General features: G+C 45.3%; 1 protein-coding gene across 1 annotated transcript in view; it reads right to left on the minus strand.

The window, feature by feature from the left end:
• The window catches only part of TOX3 (TOX high mobility group box family member 3), a 70,620-nt gene extending 55,276 nt beyond the window's left edge, over positions 1-15,344 (minus strand). Inside the window, exon 1 of the mRNA XM_083370203.1 lies at positions 14,956-15,344. Coding sequence (XP_083226329.1) covers positions 14,956-15,057 — 102 coding nt within the window. The 5' untranslated portion in view covers positions 15,058-15,344. The remainder of the gene's footprint in view (positions 1-14,955) is intronic.
• Between the last annotated feature and the right edge of the window lie 6,569 nt (positions 15,345-21,913).

Below are 21,913 nucleotides of genomic sequence, written 5' to 3' on the forward strand. Positions count from 1 at the left end.
GTAGTGCTCCAAGCAAATATTTGGTTTGCCATTGTTTGATCCGTTTTCGCAAACAGGAGGCTCCTGGCTTTAACTGCCATGTTCAGTGAATTAATCTGTTAATTGGTTGAGCCCTAGGCTTTATCATCAAAAAGTATCACCAGCATATACAGTAACCGATCGTCCATGATGTCAAAGTCATAGAACAAAGAACCATAGGGCTGAAAGGGAACTCGGAGGTCTTCTAGCTCAACCCCGTGCTCAAGATAGGAGGCGTTATGCCATCCCAGTCAAATGGCTGTCCAGTCTTTTTCCTGAAGACTTTCAGTGACGGAGCACTCACAGCTTCTGGAGGTAACTGGTTAATTTTTCTGTCAGAAAATTTCTCCTTTCTTCTAGGCTGGATCTCTCTTTAGCAAGCTTCCAACCATTATTTCCTCTCCTGCCCTCAGAATTTCGGAGATTAAGTCGACCTCCTCTGTTCTGTGACAGATCCCCAAGTAGGGGAAGGCAGCTATCCTGCCCTCCCAATCCTTGTCAATAGACTAGGCCCGTGGTGGTGAAACTGTGGCACGCAGAGCCCTCTCTGTGGGCACGTGCGCCATCGCCCCAGTCCTAGGCCTTCAGCTGGGTTTTATAAAACCTTTTCGCTTTAGGCCGCCACCATGTGCAAAAAAAAAAAGGTTCAATCAGTCAATTTCAACTTCTCGTGGGGAAAAAAAGATCTCGCAAAGTTGGAATTGACTGAACCTTTTAGTCCCACCCAGTCTGCCGTTACCACCACAGCCACGCCCACCCAACGGGCCACGCCCACCCAGCACCCAACGATATATAAGTGGGTTTTGGGTTGCAGTTTGGGCACTCAGTCTCTAAAAGGTTCGCCATCACTGGGCTAGGCATACCTAGCATCCTTAACTGTTTAACAAAAGCAGCTCAATGAAAATGTTCTGACATCGTTTTAATAAAAAGGAAAAAAAACAAAAAACAACCCTACAACAGAATTGTACAAACTGCAGTTAACAGACAACCGTGTGATTAACTGCTGAATAAAGCCAGCTTGGTATAGTGCAGGGGTAGGCAACCTCGGCTCTTTTATGACTCATGGACTTCAACTCCCAGAATCCCTGAGTCAGCATAGCTGACTCAGGAATTCTGGGAGTTGAAGTCCATGAGTCATAAAAGAGCCGAGGTTGCCTACCCCTGGTATAGTGCTTAAGGGACCATGACTGAGACTCCGGATTCAAACTGACTTTCAGTTATGGAAGGAAACTGTTAATAATCCTTTTTACAGATACAGAGTGAGGCCAACAATATGCAATAAAAAGAGGGTAACAAATACCCATTGTGGCACTAATTTTTTCAGAGCTCCACAAAAACAGGTTGATCAACTTATTTCCTTCATAAACTGCTAGAAATCAACATTAAAGTGAAACCTATCCAACAGCGGAAAGACAAAATACTTTGGAAGGAGGATATGTTTGACTTTGGGAAAGAAAGTCTGGCTAAGCTGGCGTTCTTTGGGCCAACAAAAATCATGGTAGAGATGCTTGCACAATTTACTTAGACACCAGAAAGTTTCTGATGCAGTCCCTCACCAAAAATTCCTTAACAGATTTAAGGGCCCTGGACGAAGAGGAGAGAATTAAAAAGGTAAAGGTTCCCCCGCACATGCGTGCTAGTCGTTTCCAACTCTAGGGGCCGGTGCTCATCTCCGTTTCATAGCCGAAGAGCCAGCGCTTGTCCGAGGACGTCTCCGTGGTCATGTGGCCGGCATGACTAGACGCCAAAGGCGCACGGAACGCTGTTACCTTCCCACCGTAGCGGTCCCTATTTTTCTACTTGCATTTTTTACGTGCTTTCGAACTGCTAGGTTGGCAGAAGCTGGGACGAGTAACAGGCGCTCACTCTGCTACGCGGCACTCGGGATTCGACCCGCCAAACTGCCGACCTTCCGATCGACAAGCTCAGCGTCCTAACCCACTGAGCCACCGCGTCCCTTTAGGAGAGAATTAACCACAGTTAAAAATAGGAAGTGTGGGAACAAGTAAACAGTTCCCACAAGAGAAGAATGCAAACCGTTGGATCCCTAAAGGTTAACGTATACAGGTTGATCAATTCTTGTAGCCAAAGATAGGTTATTGGAAAGAGGGTGGATCGCTCAGGGAAAATATCAACACAGTGGGTGGCTGTTGAGTTTATTAGGAAGGGAGCTAATTAGGAATCCCGTCGATTAAAAGGAAGGGATTGAAAGAAAACAGGCTTTACCATGATGCCTTTCTATACATCTTCCAAGACCTTTTCGCTCCCTCCATCTTCAAATGGCTCTACCAGAGCCAGAAAAACATATAAGCTGAATAAATAAACAGACAGATAGATAGATAGATGGTGGTCGAAGTGGCAATCAAAACTGATACTTTTTCCTCAAGAATCCATAAAAACATAGTCCATTAGGAATAAAATGTACAATGTGCTGTTAACAGCTGTTTTTGACTTTTTTTTATCAGAGTGACTTCTTGCCAGGAGAGTTTGCCTACTTTTCTGTAATTATGCACATTCTGGAGAAATTAACAAATGAAGAGTTTTCCAGCTGTCTGGAAAAAAGCTTAATCTGAGGTTGTTCAGGGAAGATGTCCGGCGGAAGTTTCACAACAGAGTAAAAAACCAAAGTACGTTTTCTACACAGGTTGCAGTTTACTTATGGAACCCAAAAGTCCGAGATTTCACTATGATCACCAACTTTAGAAGACCTTAAAGGGGGTGGTTAAACAAATTCATGAAGGGTAAACCTATAAAAGATACTAATTAGGAAGGCTGTAAGAATCTGATTGACGACCACGACCACCCTGTCCTTGCACATAAGCTTGGTTTGCTTAATCATGGTTTATTCACAACCAGGTGGGCTCATACAATCTACTATAGTTGACTTCACTTAAACCTATTGAGCCAAAACTATGATACTTAACAGTGAAGGTGGTTGGCACTATTTAGCTTTTCGTAGTAATTTATTTATGTCTTTTAAAACTTTGTACAATCTTTTATGTAAACAGCTCAGAGTTATCCTGGGGTAAGATGGGTAGCCAATACATTTTACAGAGAGACAGAGACAGAGATGGAGTCACATGGATGGATGGATGGATGGATGATAGATATATATAGATAGATGGATGGATAGATAGATAGAGATAGAGATGGATGGATGGATATATATAGAGATAGAAATATAGTTGATGATGATACTATAAGATTTCATTGATTTCATCCGAGACGGTTCCTGGAAATCCACATTTAGATTGAGGACCATGGATAATCCAGTCCTTAGATATTACTGCTGAACAATAACAAATTTTGAGGTCCAAGCCCAACTTGCAGATAGATAGATAGATAGATAGATAGATAGATAGATAGATAGATAGATAGATAGATAGATAGACAGACAGACAGACAGAACCCAAACTAGTGGGTATCCAACTCAGTACCTACATTTTTTTATTGCAAACTGTTGTAGCCACCAAGAAAAATAGAGAACCCACATAGGACATGAACACCTAAACATTTAAGCAGAGGAGAAGCAAGAAAAAAATACCTTTAAAATATTCAGACTTTGGAAAGCTTCAAAACATCAAGCACCTGAAGGAGAAATTTCTACATGAGGAGTAGGTGCTAACTCACCTTTGCAATCTAATGCTTTCTGTTTCTAGGAAACCTGGGGGCTATTCTCTTTGGAACAGATGAATAACTAAGCCTTCATGTTGGTAAAAAAAACTCCATACATCTTTACAAACAGCTCCCATAAAGATTATGGGAGCGCTCCCTTGCCATGGCACAAACGGCAGCGGGACTTGGGTTTGGCTAGTCTAAAGAAAAGAAGAAACAGGGGAGACATGATAGCAGCGTTCCAGAATCTGAGGGGCTGCCACAAGGCAGAGGGGGCCAGGTTGTTCACCAAAGCACCAGAGGGAAGGACAAGAAACAATGATTGGAAACTGATCAAAGAGAGAAGCAACCTGGATTTAAGGAGAAACTTCCTGACAGTGAGGACAATCAACCACTGGAACAGCTTGCCTCCAGAAATCGTGGGCGCTCGATCACTGAAGATTTTTAAGAAGAGGCTAGACCATCACCTGTCTGAGACGGTATAGGTTCTCCTGCTTGAGCAGTGGGCTGGACTAGAAGACCTCCAAGGTCCCTTCCTACTCTACTCTACTCTACTCTAAATAGAAAAAGTTTTGCTATGAAAAGACAGGTAGTTCTCGACTTATGGCCATTAATTCAGCGGCCATTCAAGGCACTGATAAAAGTGATTTACGACCCGTGCCCTTGCACTTATGACCATTGCAGCGTCCCCACGGTCACAGGATCAAAACTGGGTGCTTAGCAACCAGCACGGGTTTACTACAGTCACAGTGTCCTGAGGTCATGTGATCGCCATTTGTAACCTTCCCAGCCAGCTTTCTACTAGCAAAGTCAATGGGAAAAGGATTCACTTAACGACTGTCGGATTCACTCAATGACTGCAGTGATTTGGTGCTTTGGAAATTAAGATGACCCCCTTTTCAGTGTGGCAGCCCCTCAAATACTTCCACAATGGATATTAGCAATGAATATTCTGGTCCCTGCTGTGGTCATTGAGGACTACTTGCATGTTCTTTCTAAATTCTTTACTCTTACACGGGCTCCTGATGAGGTGGGGATTTTAGTGCAGGTAACAGGGAAAACCATTCACCCAGCAGAGCTCGTGAAGTGAGGCAGCCTAACTAACCTATTGCTTAGGATTTCCTTGCCCACTGAATATTTTCCAAAAGACACGCAAGCCATTCAATTGCTAGAAAGAAGGGCAAAGAGTGTTTATTTTAAAAACTGCTAGACTAAAGCCAATGCCCCAAATTAGTTCTCCATCAGCCAAAACCATAAAAGGACTCAAGATAGCGGCAGAATGTTGAGCAGCTGGCCTCTTTCAAAGAAGAGCTTCTTTCTATTTATTTATTTATTTTTCCCCCAGTGTGGGTTTCCTTCCCAAAAAAACAAAGTTTTGTTAGAAATCTACAAAGCCAAAATGACCCCTACTCAGGCTGGCTCCATCATCCTCTCGTAAATCAGAACTGAGCTTAAACTGCAGGGAAGTATTAAAACCCGTTTGCCGCATTAGCCAACGGAAGGTTTATTTACACTCCTTGAAAACAGGCCCCTATAAACCCACTCCAGAGAGACAATCATAGATCTCGGGCCGGTGAATAGAATTACTTCCGGCTCCTGAGATGAATTTTTTTTTATTTTTTTTTAATTTTTTTTTAATTCCATTTATATCCCGCCCTTCTCCGAAGACTCAGGGCGGCTTACAAGCTTAGCAGTAGCCTTCATTCTATGTATATTCCTTCTTATTAGGGCTTTCATACACCCCCCCAAGCGGCATTATTACAAAGTCAGCTTAATTGCCCCCAACAATCTGGGTCCTCATTTTACCGACCTCGGAAGGATGGAAGGCTGAGTCAACCTTGAGCCTGGTGGGACTCGAACCTGCACTAATTGCAGGCAGCTGGTGTTACTTAAGGAGGCATTAGCCCACTGCTCCACCAAGGCTCTTATTTCATTTCTAAGCCACGTTCCAACTTTGCAATTGGGGGGAAGGGGTGGATTCACTAGAAGCTGGGAAGCCATACTTGGACTACCATTAAAGGTCATCAATCTGGATCGGTAATTCTCCGCTATGAAAACACAGGCAGTTCTCAAGTTGCAACAGTTTATTTAGCGGCCGTTCAACGTTCCAACGGCACTGAAAAATAGTGACCGTTGCGGCATCCCCAGGGTCACGTGATCCAAATTCAGACTCTTGGCAGACTGACTCGTATTTATCAGGGTCACAGTGTCCCAAACACCGTAATTCGCTTAACAACGTGAAAAGACGGAGGCAACTTAACAACTGTCTTACTTAACAACTCCACTGCTTAGCGATGGAAATTTGTGGCTCAACTGTCAGTCAAGGACTACTTATTGCCTGACGTCTTAGTGCGAAAGACCCTCTAGCATCACGGCCCACCTAGAATACGGGTTCTTCAAGGAAGAAAATAACATGTACTACTGTGTATGTGGATTCAGACCCTTTCATAATCATCAGGGCTGTTGTAAATTAGAACAGTTGCTAAATGAATAATTACAAGACAAGGACCACCTGGACTACAGAAGTGTATGTCTTGAGTATAGACGACCCTGGTTGGGGGAAAAAAATCCACAAATGCTGGGTTTTATGCCGTGTTCTGCTGGTTTAACAAGGCCGACGATCAGTCACTAGTATGCTTTTCCAACTCAGATATCCCTAGTTACCAACCTCTAGTTGCCAACTATAAGGCCCTCTGCTATAATCCCATGTGGCTTGTTTACATTGTGTTTCTGGCACTTTCCCTAGCGTATTTTAAATTAATCTCATATAATTTCTGCCTCTCACCATATTAGAACTTGTAGGTGTCCTTCTTAGTTAACAGTTGATCTTATTGGGATAAGGCCAAAGTGCAGGAAGAAAGGCTGAGCACCACTCAAATTCTATTATAGCCTTTTAAAGCACGGGGGGAAGGGAGGGACATAGTCTTCTTCATTTCTAATTCTATAGGGGGGGAAAATTCGACATCATTTTGACTGCTGATAAAACTCCTGCAAAATGCTCTAAGCTGCGTTCTCCAATCCTGCATGGCCGCTCTCTGTGGACCTGCAACACAAACCGTAATTCCTAGATTCACCTTTTACATAAAATCGTAAAATTCCATTGGGTTTGGGCCTCCTGAATACATCAGTCAAGGAAATACTTAATATAAATCATCATTCGGGGCATTAGCATGTATCTTGAGGACCCAGAATTGCATCCCACCCCTCAAAAATCTTCCATGCGATTACACGACTCTTCCAAAGATAGTATGTTTTCATGTGCAGGAATAGGGAAATTATTCAATACAGGTTGTCCTGGATTTACGGGCCACAAGGGAGCCCCAAATTTCCATTGCTAAGCAAGGCAGTTGTTAAGTGAGTTGTGCCCCCATTTTATGACCTTTTTTGCCAAGGTTGTTAAGTGAATCCTGCAGTTAAGTGAATCACTTGAGCCTTAAAAAAACCCATCTTCCCTTGTTGACTTTGCTCGTCAGAAGGTCTCTAGGAAGCTTGCAAGTGGAAACCCCAGAACTACGGGATGGAGCAACCATGCAGGCTGTCAAACACCCAAAGTTTGATCAGGGGACCGTGGGGATGCTGCAATGGTCATAAGTGTGAGGACTGGTCATAAGGGCCATTGAAACTTTGAATGGTCATTAAATGAATGTTTGTAAGCTTGCCTACAAGATTGACCCAAGAATTGGAAGCTTGCCTACAAGATTGACCCAACCAAGCTTCTATCAAGTGTCCATCTCAAGTGTCACTGAATCTACCCAGCCCTCTAGTCACAGGTAGTCCTCGACTTACGACAGTTGGGTTAGTGACTGTTCAAAGTTACAACGGCCTGAACAAAGGGACTTACGACCGTTTCTCATGCTTCGGACCACTGCAGCATCCCCAAGGCCCCAAGGTGATCAAAATTCAGACGCTTGGAAATGGACTCATATTTATGATGGTTAGAGTGTCCCGGGATCACATCGTCCCGTTTTGCGACCTTCTGACAAGCAAAGTCAATGGGGGAAGCCAGATTCGCTTAACAGCCGGGTTACTAGCTTAATAACTGCCGTGGTTCACTCAACAAATGTGGCAAGGAAAGTCATAAGATGGGGCAAAAATTCGCTTAACAACTGTCTCACTTAGCAACGTAAATTCTGGGCTCAATTATAGCCGCAAGCCAAGAGCTGTTTGTATACCAAGGACATTAGCTTCTGAAAGGGATAGTGAAAAGGTAATTGGATAAATAATCTGCTTCCAGGACCAATTAGGAACAACTAAAGGCAGTTTGATTAAAGGTTAACAACAAAACAATGGCCGCTGTAAGCACATCGTGACCCTGTAACCTTTGCCCTTTGATCTCCTTACACCCACTTTTTTCCATTAGGCACCCTTCCATATTAACCAAACACTTCAATCTAAGACCAACAAGTTTATTTATAGTAAAAGTGAACGCAGACCACTTTACATAACCCCGTGACTGTGAAATTTCCATTCCACAAAATCCGAATCTATCAAACCCAAGAGGCAGAGAGAAAGGGTTTAAAAATGCCCTGCCTCTTCCCCCTTCCCTCCCCCCCCCCCCGTCACTACATCCAAATCTATTTCTAGAAAATATTTCTTACTTTTTGATTAGTTCTAGTTATGGATTCAGGAAGAGCTGAATCAGATAGATTGCATGAATGAAGCAAGGAAAAGGGGAAAGATTTAAGCTTCTTTTACTAGTCAGTGTAAACTTGTGAGTATGGGACAACTACACGGCCAACCTTTACTCTCCAAGATCTGCAAAGAAGCCCGTTGGCCATCTGCTCCTTTTATCTCCACCATCTATTTACCCAACTCTAGTGTTTGTGTAGTGAATGTTTTAAATGATGCAGCTGCAAAACTCATTTGCTATGCTTCCTTTTGTGAACCATCATCAACTATATTACTTTTCCCTTCTCTGAAACAGGTCTATTTACAGAGGAAACATGCCCTAGCATACAATTTAGCTCATGTCTGAGGCAATCGGCTATCCAGCTGCAGGCATGGTAATAAAAATGAAGCACGCCCCAAAATGAACAATAACCTAGTTAAAAGCCTGCTCACCAACTGAATTTTCTTTCCTCCGGCTTCATTCACTTTTCGGAAGTCCTCGAGTTGACCAAAATTTCTGTTGCTAAGCAAGGCAAGTTGTTAAGGCGAGCTATGCTCGATTTTGCAACCTTTTTGCCACAATTAATCGAAACATTGCCGCCCTTAAGCAAACACGCCTTCACCGACTGACTTTGCTTGTCAAACGTTGTGTGGGAATGGCAACCACATGACCCCAGCATCCTGCACCCCACCGTAAATACTGAATTTTAATCACACAACTGCAGGGACATCACAACGATTGTTAAGTGGAAAGACCGGTGACAATCACTTCTGTAACTTTGTATGTCAACGAAAACCTGCATGCTATGATCTATCCACCATGAACGAATTCATACTATGGACGGTAGAGTTGAGTCTCTCATAAAGCAGGGAGAAATTCTTGTGTAAACGGGGTAGGCAACCTTGGCTCTTTTATGATTCATGGACTTCAACTCCCAGAATTCCTGAGCCAGCATGGCTCAGCTTGGAAACCTCTCCCTTTTCCCTCAGCATGGCTGGCTCAGGAATTCTGGGAGTTGAAGTCCACGAGTCATGAAGGGGCCATCGTTCCCTATGCTGGCTCAGGAATTCTGGGAGTTGAAGTCCCCGAGTCATGAAGGGTCCATAGTTCCCTATGCTGGCTCAGGAATTCTGGGAGTTGAAGTCCACGAGTCATAAAAGAGCCAAGGTTGCCCACCCCTGGTGTAGGAGATGACCAGCCCAAGAGTGGGGCCAAATGCATCATCAGTTTAGAGTCTCTACACACACACACACACAAACAAACACACAGACACACCCTGTAAGACAGAGGTCCCTAACCTTTTGGGCACCAGGGACCAGTTCCATGGAGAAAGGATTTTCCGTGGACCAGAGGGTGCGTGGTTTTGTGTGCTGCCTGCATCCCATGGATGGGGCTTTGCTTGTTTGTGTGGACCAGTTGCTGGCACACCGCGACCCAGTAGCAGTCCATGGACCGGGGGTTGGGGACCCCTGCTGTAAGAGACCTAACTCCAGCCCCCACTTGAAATCTGTTGACTCTTATCTAACACCAATTCTCATTGACAGTTTCTAGATCCAATTCTTGTGTATAGGTTGCATGAAATAATCTTGTAGTACTATTGAACTCTATCCTGGCCTCCGACTATTTTGCAGTGGAAGTTGTCATTATTTCATAGGGCGTAAGAGAATGTAGGTAGTCCTCAACTTATAACAGATCATTTAGTGATTGTTTGAAGTTATGGCACTGAAAATAGTGGCTTACTTATGACCATTTTTCACACTTATGACCGCTGCAGCATCCCCAGGGTCACGTGATTTACATTCGGATGCTTAACTGGTTCATATTTATGACGGTTGCAGCGTCCCGGGCTCCTGTGATCCCCTTTTGCGACCTTCTGGCAAGCAAAATCAAGTGGGGGGGGGAAGCCCACTTCACTTTAACAACCGTGTTACTAATTTTACAACTGCAGCGATTCACTTAACTGCAGCAACAAAAGTTGTAAAATGGAGGCAAACCTCGCTTAGTGAACATTCCACTTAACAACACACGTTTTGGGTGTTGTAACTCAAGGACTGCCTGTACACCATGAATGCATGAAAGCTCACGAAAACAGCCTATAAAATGTCTACCAGGATGTAAAACAGAAGAGCAGTGAGCCATTTGGAAAACACGCGGCGCAACTGACGCATAAAATTGTGAATTAAATGGTGTATGAGCGATTATTGAGGTGGCTAAACCTGTGGCCAAGTATCTAGATTGGGGTAGGATATGCACCCCAGGCAATAAGACTTTGTCACAGCTAAATCTACAGCTACTGATTTCCCAGCAAGGAGGAACAGCATGAATGCTGGAAGTGATGGAACTTGGGATAAGATGGACGGCCTATACAGTTCATAAATAAGTAAGCAAACAAATGAAGTAAACAAACATAACAAGGCCCCTTGTTGGGTCCGAGAAGCCCACTGTTGATTGTTGAGGGTCTCCAACTGCATTTCTGCTGCTGAGCTACCATTCAACCTCTCCAAACTTCTTCTCAAACCATCATTGCTGGGTTTCATTTTGTCTCCCTACCTACTGTACATCTCATCTTGCTCGTTTAGAACCCAAGCCCTCATGGATTCAGTATTGGCTACTGCAGGAAAGTAGCCAAAAGGTCTTCAGAAAAGCTCTCTAGGATAATCCCGATGGAACCATTCAATGCCTTTCATTCCATAATCCATGGTTTCACATACCTTGGCCAAAGGGATTTATGAACCTGGCTACTGCCATTACTGCCCTATCCACAAGAAGAAAACGAAGCAGCAGAAAGAGCAAAAGAGGGCACCATTTCTCTTCTCAAAAGTGGTGTGGCATCTTGGGCAAATGCCTATCCACCTATCAAAGCTATAATTTATGCTTCTAGTATGAATGCTGCAGAGGTGAACATGAAAGATGGGTGTCATATTGTCACACTAAATCAGAATGGCGGCAGATTGGATTTCGTCTACGGCACCTTTGTGACTTGGGTTGCCTTACTACGAAATCCAGCCACAATGTTTTGCAAACCATGGATTTAGCCTTATCCCTCAATCACACCATGATATCTTCCTCAAATCATGGCTTGGTGCAATTCTATTGTTTATGATAGAAGAGGCCATTATATAACCTCCAGCCATTCGCTCCAGATAAACCCACTGAATTCATGATATTCTGAATTGACTAAATGCTATATTCTGTGAGCAATAATTAGTCATGTAACACCAATTATGTGTTATGCATTCCTGGTCATTGTACTACAAGAGAACATCAGGGATACCAATCCATGTTAGCCAATTTATACACCACGCAACACACACACTTATATAGCATTAGTCACTGATTCAAGAAAAACAGTCACGAATTCACTCTGCCTACCTATTGCTGTTAAGTATTGTTGAGTTTGAGTTTACAAGATTAGATAGATGGATGGATGGATGGACCTAACCAATCTTTTGCTAACAGTTGTTTGAAATTGCATAAATAAAGTTTGAAGTCTATAATCATAGTCTTCAGGCATGTTACTCTACAGTAATCACATAGATCACTATACTTGTTCTAGCTGTGAAGATAATTCACTATTTGGAAACAAGTTCTTATTCTGTCAGTTACAACTGTCCTTTTTGTCTTTCAATAGAAACCCCGTCCAAGTAATATTCTTTATTAAGCACAAAAAAAGTATAGGAGTTAACAGCTCTTAGCTGATCAAATGGGCGATGGATATTCTAGGAAACAACATCCATCAGCTGCCCTCTACCTTCCTTCTAGCAATACGCCCTATACAGTATGGGAAATTATTTTTAAATGTGGTTACAACTGGTTCTTCCCCACAAGCATCTCATTTAGAAACTGTACCCACATGAAAGTTGCCAAACGATAACAACAACAAAAAAAACCCTGCAGTATTGTTTTATCACCTGTAAGAGGCATCCAGACAAAAGGCAAACCATAAATAAAAAGCAATATATAACAGAAACTTGAGTTCTTGAATTAATGCAAACAGCAGAGAGAATTCATGCTCAACTAATTTGCAGCCTTATACATTTGTTGACCACCGAACAGCAGCATATAGTTGTCTAGAGCTTATTAAAACCCTTTGAAACTCAAGAGTGGTTTCTGCAACCTCTAATTTGTAACTATGTCTCCCCTTTCTTTTCATATCATCAACCCAGCAGCAGGCTGATATTTTCCACGTTGCATTTGCCAAGGAGAATATACACATAACGCTTTGTTCAAAAGCTGTTCCAAGATTGCCTAGTGAAAAGGCACGTGTGCACACACACACACACTGCATTTGGCTACACTGCATTTATTAAAGATACGAAATAAGCTGTCAGCTCTAATTCCATTGATAAATATATGTATATTCTCAAGCCAGTCACTCCACAGAAAAGTACTGAAGATATTTCTTCCCACCACACCTATCTGAAATTAGAGCTGTCTTAATGAAAAAAACCAACTCCCCCCCCCCAAAAAAAAAAACCCCATCCACAAAGGATTAAATGGTTGAGAAACTTTTTGAAAACACTCCCCGGCATTTTAAAAATAATCTTTTCCTTCCTTGCTGGCTTCCCATTTTTCCCAAACTTTATCAACTGACACTAACAATAAACCCAGATATCAGTTAAGTCTTTTGCAAGGCACTGTAATTTCTCAGTATCTTAGGCAGCATCACGACAGCCCCCCCCCCCCCCCCCCCGAGGTTGCACAAACAGAGGCAAAGGGGACGAGTTCGCTGTGAAAGGGATCTTTATATACGCGTAGGAAGGCCCAGCGCTAATAACTTGATGTGCTATTGACACAGCCGAGTGCAAATAGCCAAGTCCTTTACGGAGTAACATGAGTCACAGTGTATTTCTTTAAGTTTGAAATTTTTCCTTTTCTTGTCTGGCAGCTGGTGAAAACAGACCAGATAGGGTTGAAACATATTTTGTGTAATGCATTTAGCCACAGGGAATATCCGTCCCTTCTGGCTATTACATGTATTCTGTCATCTGTAATCTCTTCGACAAGAAAGGGAGATATAAATAAGACAGAGAACTAAGCAGTGCTACAACTTCTCCGACTGGCCAAGGGTGTTAAAGGGGTTCTTCTCTTGATGAAGACAGGAGCCGAAGGATCTGGTAGCCACCTCCTTCTCCTTCTCAGTTCAAGGTGGTCCTGAGTTCCTCTGGCTTGCCCTCATGCCTTTATTTTAGATGCAAGATTCAATGACTCCCATCAAGTTCCGCACAAACGTGCTCGGCGCTCGGCTGGTAGAATCGTATCCTTGCTTTAACATCCTGAACCAGGAAGAAATGTGGAGGAATGCGAAAAAGGAGTGGGACTATTGTTGAGAACAGGGGCAGAGAAATGGCAGGCAGGCAGTAATCCATACAACTGTAATGCAATCTAAATACCCAACCTTAACACACACGCGCGCACAAGTCTGATGATCTCCATACAAATCAAACCACCAAATAAAAAGGAAGCGTGCCCAGCAGCTGCCTCCCAAACTCCTGCGTCCAAAGTAGTTTCCGCAGAACCAGCCAAACTGCTAATTGTTCCAGAGTTTTGCCCCCAGAGAGAGAAAAACACATCTTTTAAAACACACATCTGACCCCCACGACCAGTGAAACCACCACATCCTGCAAGGGCCAGACTTTGTAAGCGCGAAAGGAAAACTCTGACTTATTTCCACCGAGCTGGGAGGAAGTTACATGGGGTCGCGTTTGCAAAAGGGAAATGGGAAATAGGAAACGACAACCACCAAGGAAGATTTGCGAATCACTGAGAAAAGGATGGGAGGGGGAAAGTTCTGTCGAGGAAAGAGAAAGAAACTTGGGAAAGTTCTGGGTTTTTTTTAAAAAAAAACTAGTTTTAAAACCAGCGATGCGGTCAAAGTTGTGAGATCGAGACCATCTTTTTCCCCCCCTCCTCTCGAGCTACAACCAAAGGAGAGCCACCCCACCCCCCTCCAGAAGCTAAACCAAACTACGGCAAAAACCACAGCAGCAGCGTCGTCCAACGCCAAGCCAAGAACTGTAACACAACTACGCACCCCCTGGAACAAAAGATTAAGGCGGGGGGGGGAGGGGGGGAGGAGAGAAGGATGAAGAGAGAGAAGAGAGTGGGAGAAGGAGAGGGAGGGAGGGAGGGAGGAGAAAGAAGAGAGGGGAGAGAGAGGGGGGGAGAGAGAAGAGAGAAAGAGAGGAGAAAGAAAGAGAGGAGAGGGAGGGAGGGAGCGAGGAGAAAGAAGAGAGTGGGAGGGAGGGAGAAGAAGAGAGAAAGAGAATGGGAGAAGGAGAGGGAGGGAGGGAGGAGAAAGAAGAGAGGGGGAGAGAGGGGGGAGGGAAAGAGAAGAGAGAAAGAGGAGAAAGAAAGAGAGGAGAGGGAGGGAGGGAGGAGAAAGAACAGAAAGTGGGAGGGAGGGAGAAGAAGAGAGAAAGAGTGGGAGAAGGAGGGAGGGAAGGAGGAGAAAGAAGAGAGGGGGAGGGAGGGGGGAGGGAGAGAGAAGAGAGAAAGAGAGGAGAAAGAAAGAGAGGAGAGGGAGGGAGGGAGCGAGAAGAAAGAGAGAGGGAGAAAGGGAGAGAGAGTGACGGGGAGAAAGAGGGAGGGCGAGAGCGAGAAGAAGAGAAAGAGAGGGAGAAAGAAAGAGGGAGAAGGAGGGAGGGAGAGAGAGAGAGGGAAGGAGAGGGAAAAGAGAAAGAGGAGAGAGAGGAATACTGGAAAACAGTCACCTTGTTGTAGCTGTAGTAACCCAGACACTGGGCAAAGTCCAGGCCGGCAGGGTCTCCGGGAAGGGAGCTGCCCGAGGCAGCGGGATAAAAGCGTACATCCATTTGGCAGGGCTGAGCTCGGGGGGCGGCGGGGTCGGGGGCAGCCGCCCGAGGGCCGAGGGGGCGGGGAGGGAGTGGGAGATCCGCTCGCTCCAAAGGGGCGAAGTTCTGCAGAAGCCGGGACTAGATCCACCTTCCAGAGGGCTCCCCCTTTGCCTCTCCAGCAGACCCACGAAAACACACCCCTGCGCGCAGCAGCAGCAGCGCGCACACACACACACACACACACACGCACACACACACACACAAACCCGGAGGGAGACCCGCACTCCGCGGAGCAAGTTGCCGGGCTCTGCGGAGCGGCGGCGGCGGGAGGGAGGGAGGGAGGGAGGGGGCGGGACGATAGAGAGGTGGAGGGAGGGGAAGGGGAGAGCGGCAGGTGAGCCGGAAGGGACAGGTGAAGGGACGCTCTAGCGGGAGGGAGAAAAAGGAGGAAGCCACCGAGAAGGGAGGGAGGAGGGGGGGAGGCGAGGAGGAGGGGGCCAAAAGCGCGCCTGCTCGCCCCGCCCCTCCCCTCCCCTCGGCTCCGCCCCCCTCCGAGGGCAGGCAGGAGCCGGCCGGGCCAGGTTCGCCGCACAAAGGAGCCACGCGCCGGTAGCCGGAGCGGCGGCGGCGGCGGCCGCAACAGCGGCTCTTCCCTCCACCCACCCGCTCCCCCTCCGCGCCTCAGCGGAGAGGAGCCGGGGAGGGGGCGCGCGCGCAGCCCCCCCTCCCCTCCCCTCCCCTGGGAGCCTCTCTGAGGAGGCGAAGCCTCGCTGGGAGGGAGGGAGGGAGGGAGGGAGGGAGGGCGGCAACGGGGGTCCCGGATCCCGGCGGGAGGAGTTCGGCTCTTGGGCTCCCAAACCAGCCCGGGAGGGTCTCCTCGAAGGGGCCGAGGGAAGGCGGGAAAGCGGGGAGCGCGCGCTCTCCTCCTCCCCTCCCCTCCCCGGCAGGGATGGAGGGAGTGGGTGCCTCCCTCCCTCCCTCCTCCTTGCCCTCCCCCCCAAAATCGTCGCCTCGGGGGCGCCCCCGCCGGCCGCCCTCCCTCCCTCCCTCGCCCGCTCGGAGGTCAGCCCGGGCCGGCCAGCCAGGCAACCTCCGGCCCCGACGGCTCGCCTGGCTTGTCCCGAGTTTTTTTCTCGGGAGCACGTGGGAACGGGAGGGGGAAACTTTCGGGCGCCCCTTAGGAGGAGGAGGAGGAGGAGGATGGTCAGTCCGTCGGCCGGCTGGGGAGCAGGAAGTGTTGGAGGGGGGGTGGTAAAAAGAGTTGGACGACACGCGACTAATTAGACGTGTAGACGCGGGCTGGCGGGGCGGGAGAGAAATCGCCTGGCTGCGGCTTCGTGCTTGCGCGGTTGGGGAGGCAGGTGGGTGGGGGCTTGTTGGGTGTGTGTGTGTGTGTGTGTGTGTGTGTGTGTGTGTGTGGAATGGTCCTCGGGAAGCTTTTTGATATTCAGGTGGTCCTCGACTTGCAACCATTCGTTTAGCGGCCACAGTTGGGGCCTGGATGGTTGAATGGCACCTGACCTGAACTTTTTGGCCCGGATGTTAACTGAATCGCCCCCGTTGCTAAGCAGATCGTCAACGTTCTGGAGCAGATCCAGCTTCTGATGTTGCTTGTAGGAGACGCCAGGAAAGTTTGCGGTTGGTGATTGTGTGACACCCAAGAGGCTCCCACCGTTAGAAATACAGGAGGTCCTTGACTCACGTTTAGTGACCGTTCAAAGTCACAACGGCACTAAAAAAAGTGACTTAGATCCGTTTCTCGCACTTAAGACTGTTGCAGCATCTCCGTGGTTACGTTATCAAAATTCGGATGCTTGGAAACTGGTTCGTATTTATGACAGTCGCAGCGTCCCGGGGTCACGTGATCCCCTTTTGCGACCTTCTGACAAGCAGAGTCAGTGGGGAAGCTGGATTCACTTAATGACCATGCTACTCACTTATCAACTGCAGTGATTCGCTTAACTGTGGCGAGAAAGGTCGTAAAATGGGGCAAAACTCACTTAACAAGGAATGGAAATTTGGCACTCGCTTATGGTCGTAAGTCGAGGGCTACCTGTGCTACGGTTGTGGACTTGGACAGGATTTGCGTGCAGTGGAGAAGTACTTTCGGAGAGAGAGCTGGGCATCGATGTGGCCATGCATGTAAGGACCGATCTCTGGCATTAAAAAGCTCCATTCATCCAAACCTCTCCACTTTGGGATGAATGAGACAAGAGCACAGGTGTGCATCCTTGGATTATAAATAAAACATAGAATCATAAGGCTGGGAGGGACCTTGGGGGTCTTCTAGAACAACACACACACACACCCTGCACACCACAGGAGATTTTATACCATCCTGGAGAAATGGTGGTCAAATCTTTTTTTCAGAACCTCCAATGCAGCCAAGCTGTGGCATTGAAAGTTTTCTCCATGATGTCTGCGCATTTCTTAGTGTGGCTACATGTATGAAACATTAGTACATTATCTTGGAAGAGAACAAGCTGACATATTAAGACAGGCATCGCTTGTGTAATTTGATAACTACATTAACATATGTCCATATGCTTCAAGCACTGATACATAAAGTAACAAAATGCCCTGGGTTGGTATAGGGGTTTCAAGCCACCACAACCCAAGTTGGCAGGTAGGAGGAAAGATTATCAAATAAATGACCTTATTCCAGAAAATGCTAAAGATTGTGTTAAGAGTTACGACATCATGATGCTGCAGACCTCATTCGGGCTCCTACAGTAGAAAAACTTACTGTTCGTTTGTTTTCTGACTTTAAAACAGTCGTCACTTGAACAAGTTCTTGCAATTTTGCCAACATTTTCAGAAGTGGTTTGCCATAGCTTCCTTCCTCAGACACACCCAGCTTGTTTCTGTCCCTACAAAGGCAGGACTAGAATTTGGAGTCTTCAGCTGTTATTATATTCTTTTCCTTCATAACTACTTGAATCTATTTTTTTCATATGCAAAATCTGCATCTGACCTGGGATTTAAGCAAACCCCCACCAGTATAGTTCCATTACTAGCATCGTTATGTGCAAAATGTTCTAGGATGTGCTTTCCAACATTTCATTTCATGAAATAAATAAATTGTCATAACTCCACCCCTTGTCATGGATTTTATTGATTCATTCATTCACCTCACTTTAGAGGTGATCTTCCAATTCTTTCTAGCATCCAAATAGGAATTTAAACATCCACAGTAGACCACTTTAAAATCTTTTCCTTCAAAGATATTTTAAGAAAAAACACTTGAGGCCTAAATTAGATATGGGACATAAGAGAGGTGTGTTAACTCTAGGGGAATTACAGAAGCATAAGAGGGATTAGGAACTGTGTGTAGATGATACAGTTCAGTTTTACTGTAGAACATCAGATTCTGTCATTTATTTTTTAAGCTTAATTTTTGAGGTTTCTTCTATTTGCCCTTGGTTAAACTTAACATACAGCAAGCATTATCTCCAGAGGGAATAAAGATGGTAGATGCAGCAACATAGTCACATCTGATGCATGTACAGAGGGATGGGGCCTGGATTTGCTGCCATCTTGATTTTTTGGACCTCTTTTCCCATGGAGATTTCTGTTCACATCAATGTATTGTCATTAGGAGGAAAAATAAATACTTCAATTGTTGGGTATAAGAAATAACAAGCATGAGGTAGAACAATGAGATTCACACACTTTAAGCCCTAAAGTGATTTGATTTTGACTCTGCTAGTTGTATGAACTGTGCTTTGTAAACTACAGTTTGGTTTACTCAGTAATGTATGCTTGAACGATGAGTAGCGCACTAAGGTAACTCAATGAGTTATTCTGATTCTATCCCTACTTGGTGAATTTTATGCAGCCTCGAGTATTTTATGCATGAAGTTTTTCAATAGCTGGGATCTGAACGTTAAGAATAGAAAATTTTATTAATTACAACCTGGTTTGTTTGTTGGTTGAGATCTTAAATTAAGCAAACTTAAATGTATGGAAGAAAATTCTATGTTTGTCAGAACAGGCAGGACCATTACGATAACTGCACACAGACTGCAAGTGTAGCCTTGCATCCAAGCTTCATTCCAGCAAGTGCCTTCATGTTATATTAAAAAGGCAAGGTGTGGATCACAACAGCACACCCATCCCTTTCAGATTTTGACTCTCCAGCACAAATATCAACTGCCCTTCCCACTGGGAAATAACTAGTTTGCAGTTCACTGGTGTGTCCAGGAAGGGAAAGGAGATGTATGGTTTGAACCTTTGGACTTTTCAAGATAGGGAGTTGGCAGTTCCTGTTTCTCTGCTCTAGGCACATTTTTCCTAGAAAACCAGCTGTGTTCTGGAACTGGAAAGCCTGTAAGTATCGGTGCAGTAGCATTAAGGCACTAGTCGTGATGATGTTACTTAGTTTGGGTAATGAAACTAAGGATAATGTCCTCTACCATCTTCTGGAGTCCATTTAGGCTCACGCCTCCTGCTTCAGTGACTCCATCCAGCTACCTCATTCTCTGTCGTCCCCTTCTTCTCTTGCCCCCCATCTTTCCCAGCATTAGGCTCTTCTCCAGTGAGTCCTTCCTTCTCATTAGGTGGCCAAAGTATTTGAGTTTCAACTTTAGAAGGATCTGGCCTTCTAAAGAGCAGTCAGGGTTGATCTCCTCAAGGACTGACCGGTTTGATCGCCTTGCAGTCCAAGGGACTCGCAGGAGTCTTCTCCAGCACCAGAGTTCAAAGGCCTCAATTCTTTGGCGCTCAGCCTTTCTCCAGAGAGCTAGATCTAATTATGTTTGGAAGAGATAGCAGTAAAAGGAAACCAGGCCATCAAAGAACATGGGACTGGACACCATCAAAGCTGACAGCAGCCACAGCATAGAAAAACTCAAAATAGTTCAAGATCAGAAGATGTGGAGAGACCTGGCCCATGGAATCACCAAGAGAAAGACACGACTGAATGGATAAGGTCATCATTACCCAGCCTGGTTATTTGTGTCTCAAATGAGAACTCTTATCTTCCTTTCCTTGTCCCATAATCCATTTGTCTGTTTTCTTGACCAGACGTTGCACACCCCACTTTATAATAGATAAAAAGGTAACGTAAAGGTTCCCCCGCACATGCGTGCTAGTCGTTTCCGACTCTAGGGGCCGGTGCTCATCTCCGTTTCAAAGCCGAAGAGCCAGCGCTTGTCCGAGGACGTCTCCGTGGTCATGTGGCCGGCATGACTAGACGCCAAAGGCGCACGGAACGCTGTTATCTTCCCACCTGAGTGGTCCCTGTTTTTCTACTTGCATTTTTTTACATGCTTTCGAACTGCTAGGTTGGCAGAAGCTGGGACGAGTAACAGGCGCTCACTCTGCTATGCGGCACTCGGGATTCGACCCACCAACATCAGCTCCCTTCTCCCAATCTCATCTGAGATTTTCAATGTTCCTTCTTCCTTTACTTCGGAGAGCAGTTTGTCTAACGTGTACATTTAGAAGACAGCTATAAAATCCTACTAGAAGATGAGACTGGTGGGCTTTCTACATATTTTTTTTACGTAGAGGGAGGGCTAATGTTAAAACATACTTCCAGCAATAAAATCTACCAATGAAAAGATGTTTTATCACCTTCTTCAGAAACTTGCATGAACCTAGGCTATTCTGTCTTTTTTGTTTTAAAGCAGATGTATTTTCTGCTTAGACTTAAACCTACAACTTATCCATTGTGCTGGACTGGAATGGGGCCGCCTACCCACGTTTTCTGGAACTGTTTCAAATCTTCCCTTCGCCTCCCCCACTTCCCAGAATTTCACCACCTGTTTCGTGAATTCATACTCCAAAGGAGATCTATGCAATTAGGAGCAAGGAAATGAAAATAAATGACCTTGTTTGTTGTTTGCAACAAAGGGGCTGTGCAAAATTAATCCAGCAAAGCTTGACCTTATAACCTCAGGAAAGGAAGGTTGTGATAAATGCACAATACATCCCCCTTTCTCGGCCCACCCACCCCCACTCACCAAGCTGTAAAAAAAACCATTATCAAGCAACTCTGCCTCTTTATTATGGATATTTGAGCAGGCTATTCCAAATACTAAATATTGAATGAAGGAGGTCAGAGATTTTGCATGAAAGAGAAGATGTCTAGGCAGAGCTAGAACACGGTTCCTTACAAAATCGGCGCAGCGGGAAAGCGTCAGATACATCAAGAGCAACTTCAAAAATAAAGAAAACCCTTGATCTGCATTAGGGCTGGGTTTGTTTTTTGAGCTTTGCTTTGGACCTGTTGATGCTTTTCCTGTTGCTTAAATTTGATCAGCTCGCCTAACGAGATGGGGGGGGGCGAAAGGGATTGCGAGAGAGGGAGGCAAAATTATCCATCTGGATTATTTGCTGTTCTGTCCAACCTTACTGGGTCAATGGATAGTAACTGTGTAGTGTAAGGTTTGATATGATGATATTGTCCATTTAATTATTTGTTTGGTTGATTGCAGCCCCATCCCAGGTCCATTGACTCAGACGTAATCCCTGCAGAGTTCAATTAGGCTAACTCCCAAGTATGGTTGTTGTATAAGAGAAGAATGATGTTGATCTGTAATGGACAGTTACTAGCTATTGATTTATCTTGCTCTCTGGCTGCGCCTAGAGATAAACTTTGTTGTTGTTTTCTTTGACCATTAATCCATAAAGTATCGAAAGTGAACGAAAGCAAAGCAAATTACTTGTTGGAACGTACGTTTCATTGAGATATGCATTGTGTGACAATGTTAATACAATAACCATGGGGTTAGTTCGGACCGTGGAGGCCCTCCCCCTACCTTTGAATTAAATTTTATTGTTGAATTTTAACAATCCTGCCCTCTGTTTTAAATTTTTCTATTCCGTTTTTAGATTGCTAACGTTTTATTTGTACAACGCCCAGAGTCCC

This window comes from Vipera ursinii (assembly GCF_947247035.1).
Source record: "Vipera ursinii genome assembly, chromosome: 10".
Classification (NCBI taxonomy): domain Eukaryota; kingdom Metazoa; phylum Chordata; class Lepidosauria; order Squamata; family Viperidae; genus Vipera; species Vipera ursinii.